The following is an 11,938-nucleotide window of genomic DNA, read 5'->3' as shown; positions in this document are numbered from 1 at the left end:
CCAGGATAACTGAAACAATTCTGAATAATAAAAAATCTGCTGGAAATATCACCATTCTCAATTTCAAGTTGTACTACAAAATTATAGTAATAAAAACAGCATGGCATTGACACAAAAGACATGTAGATCAATGGAACTGAATTGAAGATCCAGACATGAATCCACACACCCATGGACACCTGTTTTTGTTTTTTTCTATAAAGAAGCTAGAAATACACATTTGGAAAAAGACAGCATCTTCAACAAATGATGTTGGTCAAACTAGATGGCTACATGTAGAAGAATCCAAGTAGATTCATACTTATCACTCTGTACAAAACTCAACTCCAAATGGATCAAAGACCTCAAAATAAAACCACACACTGAACCTGACAGAAGAGAAAGTGGGGAACAGCCTTGAACTCACTGGCATGGGAAAAGAGTTTCTGAACAGAACACAGTTTGTGAAGGCACTAAGATCAACAATTAATAAGTGGGACCTCATGAAAGCGAAAAATTTCATGGCAAAGGACACTGTTGTTCAGACAAACCAGCTATCTACAGTATGGAAAAGATTTTTTATACCAACTCCACATCTAATAAAGGACTTATATTCAAAATATATAACTCAAAAAAACTAGGTAGCAAGAAAACAAACAACTGAATTAAGAAAGAAATGAGGTACAGATTTAGGCAGAGAATTCTCAAATGAGGAAACTCAAATGGTCAAAGAACACTTAAAGAAATGTTCAACATTCTTATTCATCAGGGAAATGCAAATCAAAACAACTTTGAGATTTCATCTTACACCCATCAGAATTGGTTTGATCAATTAAACAAGTTACAGCTCATGTTGGCGAAAATGGGGAATAGAGACAAGCTGGTGGAAGTACAAACTTGTATGGCCATTATGGAAATCAGTGTGGTGGTTCCTCAGGAAGATGGCAATTGATCTACCTCAAGATCCAGCTATACCACCCTTGGGCATATACCTAAAGGATACTTTATCCTACAACAAAGGCACTTACTTGCTCAATGATATTCATTACTGCTGTATTCATAGTAACCAGAAACTAGAAACAACCTAGATGTTCCTCAACAGAAGAATGGGTAAAGAAAGTGGTATATTAACACAATTCATTATTAATCAGCAGTTTAAAAAATGAAATTTCAGGCAAATAAATGGGACTAGAAAAAAACCACCCTATGTGAGGTATTTCAGGCCCAGAACGACAAATACGGTATGAGTTTTTATGGAATTTTTGAGTGTGAGAACAAGTGGGTCTCTGATTCTTGTGCCTTCCCTTGGGCTCTTTTTCTTCTGTTTGGTTGGTCTTGTGCAATTTTGATGTTATAGTTTCTTTTATTATGCTTTATTTTGTTACATTTTATTATTATTATCTCTTAGGAGTCTGTTCTTTTCTATTAGGAGACAGAAAGGGAGTGAATCTGGATGGGAAGGGAGATTGGGAGGAACTGGGAGAAGTAGAGGGAGGAGAAACCATAATCAGGATATGTTAAGTGAGAAAACAATCTATTTTCAATAAAAGAAGGAAAGAAAAGAAAAAGTGGTGGGGGGGCAGAGCTCCTGAAGTTTTTCTTGAGACAAAGAGACTGGCTGGTATCCCTGACAGCCAAAATGAGCATCATTTTATTCCACCATCATTTAGTCTCAGAACCTAACAATCAGAGACTGACCACTTTCCATATTCTGTGTTTGGGGGTTGGTCCCTTGACTCAGAGACACCATGGAATTGACACTGGTTTTGCTCGCTGGCAAGAAACTAAACAGGGACACACATGCAACACAAATTTCAGTCTTTGTTGTTGGTTGTACCTTCATACATTGCTGACCCAGGAAGTGCCAGACCATTGAGCTTTGAGTGGCTGGCATTCATTATTTAGAGTTGTATTAGAGTTGTTGACTTTTCTTCCATCTTTTAGGTAAAGCTAGAAGAACAAATGAATTTACTCAACACAAATATAATCTGTCCACTGAGCACACTGTGGGGAGTGGAAGAATTGACTTGTGAGGCATGGCACCTGCTTGAAAGAGGCACTTAAGGGAAAAAGAAAGAAAGGAATAGTCAAGAAGTCAAGGGAAGAGCACTGGGAGCCCACTGAGTGAGACAGTGAATGAGGCTAGAGAGAGATGCATAGGGCGTTGCACCAACAAGGAATACCTGGTGGAACCACCTTGTTTAAGATCTCAGACACTTACTGGGAGACTAGTCTTTGTCCTGGGGACATCTGGGGGCATTTAAAGGCTTTCCATCTCCTTTAGACTTTGACATTGCTGGTCTAGCTATGGCATGGGGAAAGGGTTACATGACTGACAAGGAACTATGAGAATTTGAGCAGGTGGGAGGTGATGGTGGTTCCACCCAAGTATGGGCACAATGACAGAAAGCCAGTCAACATGAGTTATCATGGAGTCAAAACTGACCGACCTGAGTTGGCCATTTGTTGGAAAAGGGATAAAGGAGAAGGTACTACCAAAAACAATGTTGAGTGTGGAAATGTAGTTCAGCTGATAGTGCTTGCTTAGCATACACAAAGCCCTGGGTTTGACCCCCTTGCACTACATACACCTAGTGTGGTGGCACACCCCTGTAATCCTAGCATTTGGGAGGTGGAGGCAGGGTGATGAGACAGTCAAGGCTATTTTCCCTTCCATAGTGAGCTTGAGGCCATCCTGGAATACATGAGAGCCTCCCTCAACAAACAACAATGAGAAGAAAACAGCAACAACAAAAACAGACCATTAATGCCAATGTTCTGTCTTGGGCAAATGGAGTTATGTTTTTTTTTTTTCAGGGATGAAGAAAACAAAGGAGTTGGAATGGCCATAAGAGTGACAGGAATTCTCCTGGGTGCACACTGCCTATGCGGACTGTGTTGGCTAAAGACAGCTGTGTATTTATAACTCTTATGTTCTTCAGTGACTAAAATTCTGCCCCACAATGTGATAGATGTGTCTGCACTGGTTCCTCACTGTGAATTTGGGAAAGAGCTTGTGTCAGTACCAATGAACACTGTGTGCACAAGCACATGCCACTTTCATGTTTGGTCATAATAATGTTCACTATTCCTTCCATTGATGTCTCAGAAGGCTTACCTTTGGATTCCAGCTGCCTCATTGTTAGAAAGCCCAGGCTACAGTAAAGGCACTATGGTGTTCTAGCCCAGAGAGCCCCAGATAGTCTTCCAGCTGATGAATCCATACATGGATGTCTAGAGTAAAGTCCCAAAGCATCCACTGTTCCCCAGACATTCAGACATTGTAGACAGAGGAAGATCATTCTCAACTCTGCCTTATTTGAGTTCCTGACTCAGTACCCTAAATCTATGACAGACAAGAGATCATTTGGAGTCACTTATAGCACAGCAATAAATAACTGGGATACTACAGTTGGGGTGCTTTTGTGACGTGGACAGAGAACTCACATGTACAATCCTTTTCTCACCAATGCTACAAACTACATATTTCATTAAAAACTTGCAAGTACAATGTCTGTTCTCCTACTTTCCATAATTTGTTAAAAACATTTGCTTTGCCTTTCTTATGTTGAGAAGAAAGGAAGGAAGAAAGGGATAGCCAGAGGAAGGTAGAAGGACTTCTGTAGTGGCAAGAACAGTGCCACTCCTGGAAGGTGGTGGTAGGACAACCACAGTGACAGCTGTGTTGTGCACAGCACCACAGAGTCTACTCTGCCTAGGTACTGGTGTATCGTGTAGGGTGGGTATTATGCTCTAATGACTGGTGATATACCTATTCTCACTGTCCTCCCTATAAAGTGGGCTCTGACTCTAAGAAGGTCCAACTGGACTGTGTTAAGAAATTTTTATTGTTTCCTTTGGATTTGTGATGAAAGCACATAAAATTACAAGTGGAAGAAACATCATGCCACAAAATTGCATAGAATGATTACAAAAATGTGAATTATGCATTTTAAATAATTTGAGATAAGAAGAAGCCAAATATATACATTTTAAGAGCATCAAATACTTTGCCCTCTCTTTCTTTTTCTTCTTAAAAGGCAAAAGTTACAATGTTCAATCCATCACAAACAGTATTAACACAGTGCACAAGGGCAACATTAAATTCAAAGGGATGCAAGCAATGGCCTTTCTTTCAGAACTTAATTAATGACTGCTTATCTATTACAGGAGTATTAACTAGTGTATGATGGTACTGAAATGTTAAAAGCCAAAACACATGGCATGTCATTAGAACTTTGAACACTGATTTACACGGCCCAACCACATTATTCTCAGTAGTTTAAAGGTGTCAGGGACACAGTCTAATTAATGCATGACTCTACTCTCTATTATAGGAAAATCCACAGTACAGAATTTCACACATTCAACAAAGAACAAGGCAAATACAGAAAGGCACACAACTGCACATCATATAGACCCCTTTTCTTTACCTTTGTCTATTTTCAAGTAATATTAATATTATTAATGGATAGTATCACGGTAGTAGTTTCAAAGATGCAAGATGCACAGTGTTACACACTACCCCACAACTGCAAAAAGTGTCACTGTACAGATATAAAAATGTGATTACAGTAAATGACCAAATACAAAACATTGTAAAATGACTAGAATCACCAAGATAATGAAGTCCAACTACCAAAACAGGGTTTGAAAGTCAAGGTTATTCAACCTCAGTCACTATATGGACTACGATGAAATCCATTGTTCTGTAATAATCGCTGCTGTGTTTGGTTATGAATGCTGTTATCAATTCATTCTTCTCCAATTTTCGACAGTCTATAATTGTGTTTGTAAAATGCAGCATTCCATCTGGACCATTCTCACTTCTGAGTAATGCCTTTCCTTCAAAGTGCAAAAGTAGTACAGTTTACAAAAGCTCTCTCTTCGGTGGAAGGTAAGTTTTAGTAAGTTTCTAATTAACACTCCTGATTCTTCACATAAAATACAATCATCTCTAAAGGGGATGTGATTTCCCCCTTGTGTCTCACTAGATATTTTTTTTTAATCAAACACTGTCATGGTGTTCGAAGCAAAACTTCATTTTGATTAAAACTTAATTATGATCCTAGTTATTGCTTAAAGTTAAATAAAATCATTTCCATAAAAACACTAAATTCTTGAAACACAAATTTCAGGACACAACTGGTTTTTGCATTGTAAAATGCTTTGCTAAATTATAACCAGACAGGTTCACTTTAAAATAAAATGAAGCCATGAGCATGTCATTGCTGGGTTTTTATGTTCGTTGTCTCACTCTCTAAACCATATTTTTCTATATAATTATTATTTCTTAATACTTTTTAATAACATTTTTATTAGCTTTAACATGATATAATTTCTCTTATTCCCCTTAAAATAAAATAAAAACTCAAAAAGACATGACTAAGTGCAGTAAGTATACAAACTAAAATATAACCAAAGCTTTATTACTATTAGAATAAAATTGAAATCAATCAGTTAAAATTTATTGAAGATAGTAGTAATATATTTGCACTCTATTTCCTATGCATTTTTGCATATTCTGAGCATTAAAACAATCTCAAAATCTGATACTTAAAATCCAATTTTGATCCTACAAAATTTTTTAGCAAATTTATATTCTAAATTCTAAGTCTACCTCAAGTTGCATCAATGACTCCATAAACTGATTCTTAACATTTCCATATAATTTAATATCCACGTGACATATATATTTGACCCATTTCTTCTCTGTCCATGTATCCCTGAACTTGCTTTTAAATCTTATGGAAGAGATTTGGGTCACTGCCAATTAATAAACACACATGTACACTCATGCGTATGTATGTGTGTGTGCACTTATATGACTGGGTGTATACATGTAATATATACATGGAGATAATGTGTATCATTTATACATGTGCATTTCGATAAATATTCTATCTTCCTTTCTACAGTAAAAATAAATGAACCACAAAAAATATCTGACAACAAAATAACCCACTTGAACCTGTTCAGTTTAGCTGAAATCCTGATTAATACACATCAGCTCAATTCTTACTCGACAGAACAGACCCGTTGTAGCTGTTTGATCATTTTAGGACAACAACCAATAGATACCCAAAGGTGTACAGATATACAATCCATATTAATAATAGGGAAATGGCTTCACTGGGCAATGATACAGTCAAGTGATTTATTTATTTTTTTTAATAAAAGAAACCAGCTTATAAGAGTCACTATGGTATCTAATAAAGCCATGTCAATAGCAAATACAGATGCCTCTGTGATAAATAAATTAGCAAAATGCAAGCCACCAGTGCTTGCAAAGCAAAGGATGACACAATTTAATATACATGTTAACTTGAAAACATGGAATTGCGGGGCCGTTTGGGAAACAATGGTCAACTGGGATGTTCCATAGTGTTAAATGGTGCTATGCACTTCTCAAACTATTTCTATTTGAAATACTTTACACCAGGGCTTCAAATGAAGACATGAGCTCAAGTTTTCTTCAAAGAAGACATTGTCCTTCATTATATGTTCCATGGAGCCTGGGAGCTGCCTGCTTTCAATTTACTATTGGAAAGAAAAGAAAAATCCTGCATACATGCATCCTTCTCTCTAGACTGGCAATAGTTTCCACATGACACATGGAACTGGGGTATGGGACTTCCACACAGATCCTTCTGGAACTCTTGCTTTGGTGTGGATTTCAGGCTAAGGGATGCTTCTCAGGAAGATGGCCCTGGGCAGTGATCTTTGTCATTGGAGTCTGATGGAACTCAAGCAGCCGTGCATATCTAGAAGGCCTGGCAGGAACATCACAGAGGAGTATCAAACTCTCTTCCTGGGTTCTCTCCTTCTACTTCCTCACTGGAGGGAGACTTGTGGTTCACCTTTCCAGGCTCTGAGGCCAGGGAGGGAGGGGCAGACCCGTGATTGCTGTCTTCACTGATTTTCCCTTTCATGGCCTCCTGTACAAACTCCAGAATCTCCAGGGGCAGTCTCTTGAACTTGTCTTGGTACTCTTGCTCCAGCTCCATCTGCAGCTGAGAGACATCAAGAGAGGAAAAGGTTTGAAATATAAAGGTCATTTATACTTCTCAACTCACCTATACAGAAACTCCTTCACAGAGACATGTGAAGGTCATAGAGAGGATACATGGACTTATGATATCTTTCACTGGTCATCTGCATTTAGATGAAAAACAGTTTAGTAGGACATATCACTTGTTCACAGCTGAAAATTGAGTCCTGGTCATGTTTCATGTAATGAGCCTGGGGACTTGGACTAAGACAAACACAACTATAAACACACTCACATACACTTGGAAAGGCTTAGAAGCAGTGTATAATGATTGAAATTCTTACATTTAGGGATTGAATAATGTCAACAGTAGGAATTGTCAAGGTCAACTATGAACAGGGCTGAGGGTCTGAGGTGACTGCAGCAGAGAGAGTTCAAGTGAACTTTAAGGACAGGGCTTCAGTTTGAGATTGGGGAGCTAAGACTGAGTGTTTTGAATTTGTTTATTTGGTTAGTATTTCCCTTTCTTCCTTCCTTCCTTCCTTTCTTCCTTCCTTCCTTCCTTCCTTCCTTCCTTCCTTCCTTCCTTTCTTTCTTTCTTCTTTTGCAGGACCTCATACATGCTAAGCAAACCCTCTCCCACTGACCTATACCCCAAGCCCAATAGAGCCTTTAAGGAGAAGCCTGGTGAGGATTTTTTAAGTTAACACTCCTCATATACAACATTAACATTTGCTATGACTTCTTTTTTATTGCTTCCTTATTTCCTTTTTTACTGCAATTTTTATTTGTCTTTTAAACTGTTACAGTTACCTTTTAAATGTCTTCTATTTTATCTGTTTTATGCCTTGGAAAATTGGAAGACCGTTTTAATGTCAAGGAAGTGTGTCTTCACATACAGACTTATGTAGCTGTCTTAGTGAGAAAGTGGTTGTAAATGCACGTCTCTGACACAGAAGTGAAGTGTGCGTGCTTGTGGCAGGGAGCACTGCTTACTAGGAAGTCTCTGTTGTCTGCACCCAAAGAAAACCGCAGACTTAAAACATCACATGACCTCCTGAAGACAAAGCTCCTTTGCTGTCCTTATTAGCTTTGAGGCAACCCTTTTTAATGGCACCAGGTAGGATGAGGCAGGAGGATCACCATGGGTATGAGACTAGCCTGAGCTACAACGGTGGGTTTAAAGAAGAAAAACATTCAAATAAAATCCAGAAAGTCCTTAAAAATCTGAAAATGATTCTGGTGCTTGTCAGCCTTTGAATGTGCACAGCCTGTGTGGGGGCTTGACCCTGGTTCTCATTCGGGAGGTGTGGGTGGGCCTTGCTTCTGCATTCTCAGCTGTTCTCTATGATGCCAACACAGCTGGCTCACGTTAGTTACACTGATTACCATCTCTCCTAAGCCCCCAGATCTGCTTTGCCACATCCTGGCTGTATATCTTCCATCTGTAACAACCAGTGAAGCCTCCAGGGTTTGGCCTTGACTCGTGGACCTTCCACGGAGAAGTCTGTCCTGGTGGGTCTAAACCTCTTTTCTAGACATTGCCAGCCACTTTATAGCATTCACTAGCTCAACTCTTTCACTATTGCTTTTAGGCCAGAGATATTTTTGCCATGTCTTAGCTATTTAATCTGTGTATCTATGTGTAATCATCTCTGCAACTCTAAAACTCCCAAAATTCTGAAATACAGAACATTTCAGTAAATATGTGACAGTCATCAAGACTGACAGCCACAGGGCTATTTGTGATCCTTGTGTAGTCCCCTTCTTGTGCTCTCCCCTATGTATTTTATTTGTTGATTTGTGTGATTAGAGTGTGGAGCAGGCCTTCCTGGAGTGTTGCACTCACAGTATACACAATGCATTGCTTTTCCAACTCAAAATCGTTATGATTTCTAAAAAGCAATGGACTGGAAGGATGGTAGATAATGGATTCTGGATCTTGGTGAATGACTCCCTCCAAAACATATATCAAATGGAGTCTGAAAAAAAAATGGCTTAGACTGAGTATTCAAAATCAACTTTTTCTCCTCTCAAAGAAAATACAAGATGTGTGTGTGTGTGTGTGTGTGTGTGTGTATGTAGAGATCGAGGGAGCGAGGGAGTGAGGGGAGAGAGGAGAGAGAGAGAGAGAGAGAGAGAGAGAGAGAGAGAGAGAGAGAGAGAGAGAGAGAGAGGATTCTACTGGACCCGTGGAAAGGGGTGTTCACAGCCCCCAAATGCACAGAATTATGATGGAGCAAGGATGCCATGAACACAGTCCCACATTCTTTGTCTGGCTCACAAAAATCACTGCAGCATCGGAGACAAGAAGACAATTGTTCTTTTGTCCCCCACTGCTCCAATTATCCAAAACAAAACATGGTTTGTGTAGCAGCACAGTTGTTTGCAGGAATGGCGTCCCACCCTGATGGATGACTGGTCCAATACTACCACCAGTTGTTGCCATCAGCTCACAGCCCTCCATTCAGCACACATGTGTTGAGTTTCATTTCCTAGCGAGCTAAGGAAGGAAAGAACAGCATGGGCTCCTGTGATGTGACACAGAAGACGGTCATTTTTATTTAGGGTTGATGGGTGCATCCTCACGTATGGGTGCGTCAGACCTGACCTAGCAGACAGTCTTTTCTTAAGATGTTGGTCTAAGACACCATGGTATTTCAGAAATGACTCATCATAATTGTCATCGTCATTTAAAAGAGAAAAAAAATGTGAGATTTGGTAATTTGATTCCTATGAAGACTTAATTTTGATAATTTAATTTTAATAATGATGCTTAACAATTTGTAATTGTTGACCTAATTGTGGCTAAGTCATAACTATCCTGGACTTTTCCTTTTATCGTGAGGTAGAAGCAGATTTTTTTTTTTTGCATTCTAAACTAGGTCACTGCCTCACAGTTTTGATGAAATGCCATATAAGCTATTCTTTAGAAAAGTCACTCAATTATTAATACGCTAATTTCAAAAGTGTATTTCCTACTAGATGTCAACTTAGACACTTTTCCTTTTCTTTTTTTATAAACTAATGATCTGTTCATTGTAAGAAAATATAAAAAGTATACAGGCGAATTTCTGGAGCCATTCCCAGAAAGGCCCATCCAATGGGAGCTAGTGCAGCTCAAGGACCAGTTGATTACAGGGGCAAAGAGAGTCAGGGGAGTGAGGGAAGCAGGCTATGTAAGAGGGCGTAGGAGGGGGGGACTGGAGCCAACTAAAGGTCGTGTCAGCAACTCACTTCTAGCTGAGGCTTTTCAGATTCTGGTTTTTCAAGAGAAAACAGAAGTTGAAAATTTCCTGTGAGGGTTTCTTTTTTTTTTTTTATTGTCAGCAATCAAATAAAATAATATCTGTTAGTCTAGCAACATTTTCCAATGCTGAGTAGTAATTTAGTAATATCTGTAGGAAGGAAAACAGGTCTGTCCACACAGGGTTGAGTCTTCCACTCTCAGGAGCCCCTTCAGAGGCTAGCCTTGCGGTAGCAGGTGCCCAATCCTCACAGGTAGGTCCAAGTACAGTGATGGAGTTTGAAGACAGCTACTGGTGTGTCACAGTTGAAGACAGAGTGAGCTCTGAAGCCCACACCAGGGCAGTTTCCCTTGTCTTAGATTCTGCATTAACCTGATGACTAATTGCCTGGGGTCTCGGCTCTCCTCAGATGTGACTGAGGTGGCAGGCAAGCCTAGGTGGCTGGTCTGCTGTCATCTTCATCCTCATTCCACATCAAGCTGGAGAGCAAGCCCTTTCTCCTGCTTCCCATGATTTTTGTGCTGCAAATGACCTGGAAGTGAAGCTGGGCAGACCCTAAGAAACTGGTTTTCCTGTATTCTGCATGAGAAGCTGTCAACTTAGTAGGCTCCAGTGTGTTTGTGTGCCAGGCAGACAGCATTAACTGTGTGTGGTGACAGAAGCTAGTGCTGTCGCCTCAGCTATTCCCAGGCATGAGCCAGAGGGTCACCAGGGCATGAGTTCAAGATCAGTCTGGATACAGTACTAAGGCCTCATTGTCCAAAGCCCAGGGGACAGCATTTACTTACATATATCTTCTGTTAAAAGCACCTATTTGTGTTTAAAAAAATACCAAGAAGTATCTTAAGACAAAAACTAACTGACAAAAGAAACAAAGTAAAACAACAACAACAACAACAACAAAAAAGGACAATACACATAACCTTCGATTGGGTAAGTCTACCTTTGGGAATCTGGCTTACAGGCACAAGAGTTAGGCTGTTCAAAGCATTATGATGTTGACTGTAGAGGAAAACTAAATGAACAACGGTAACAAAATACACCCCGATGTCAACCTTCGTCACCAATCTTAGTTACCTTACCTTTCTTTCTTAATAAGCATGCATTTTCTATCTTTCTCTATAATATCTGCTGAATCATTTGAAACTGTTTTAGACATGAACACCATATCACACATCACCTGAAAATAAGGACATTTTCTTACACAATGACATAATTAATCACTTTCAGGAAAAATAGTAACAATTATTCATTGTTATTCAAATTTTTCAAATGTCGTCTCTTCCTAAACCTTTTCAGCTTCTTTTAGACCAGACTCTAGAGTTCACGTATCATCTTTGTATGTTTTTTTCCTTTTCCCCATTTCAGGTATTTATCACGGTCTTAGGTTTCAGAAGTCTCGTCTACATTTCTTACTGAGTTTGTGTGATTAGTGGCTTGCACTGTCATTTAAGCTGGCTCTTGAAAACAAGAAGCTAACTTTAAATTTCATTAAGTGAAATCTATAAATATTTGATTTGGCAAGAATATTCAAGAGGTATTTATTTCTATCTCCTATTACTACATCTTTGTGGGTGCCTAGGTCAGCTGGTTCTATTATCAGTGGTGTTATTTAATACCTAGATAACTTCATAACTGCTGGACCTTGATTTTGCCAGGACCTGTTTTTGTCCTTTTAATTGGCAGTTCTGCTGTGAGGTCAAATTCTAGATCTTTTTAG

At 39.1% G+C, this 11,938-nt stretch overlaps 1 protein-coding gene across 2 annotated transcripts in view; it reads right to left on the bottom strand.

Moving 5' to 3' along the window:
- Nucleotides 1–3,808: 3,808 nt before the first annotated feature.
- The window catches only part of Plcb1 (phospholipase C beta 1), a 701,254-nt gene continuing 693,124 nt past the window's right edge, over nt 3,809–11,938 (bottom strand). The window contains exon 32 of one of the 2 annotated variants that reach the window (XM_028884530.2): nt 3,809–6,992. In XM_028884530.2, the coding sequence (XP_028740363.1) occupies nt 6,765–6,992 (228 nt within the window). In that variant the 3' untranslated portion in view covers nt 3,809–6,764. The remainder of the gene's footprint in view (nt 6,993–11,938) is intronic. The other variant, XM_028884531.2, reaches the window with a different exon arrangement.

The sequence above is a fragment of the Peromyscus leucopus genome, chromosome 4 (genome assembly GCF_004664715.2).
Source record: "Peromyscus leucopus breed LL Stock chromosome 4, UCI_PerLeu_2.1, whole genome shotgun sequence".
NCBI lineage: Eukaryota > Metazoa > Chordata > Mammalia > Rodentia > Cricetidae > Peromyscus > Peromyscus leucopus.
Note: the sequence above shows the minus strand (reverse complement) of the source record. Positions and strands in the feature narration are given on the sequence as shown.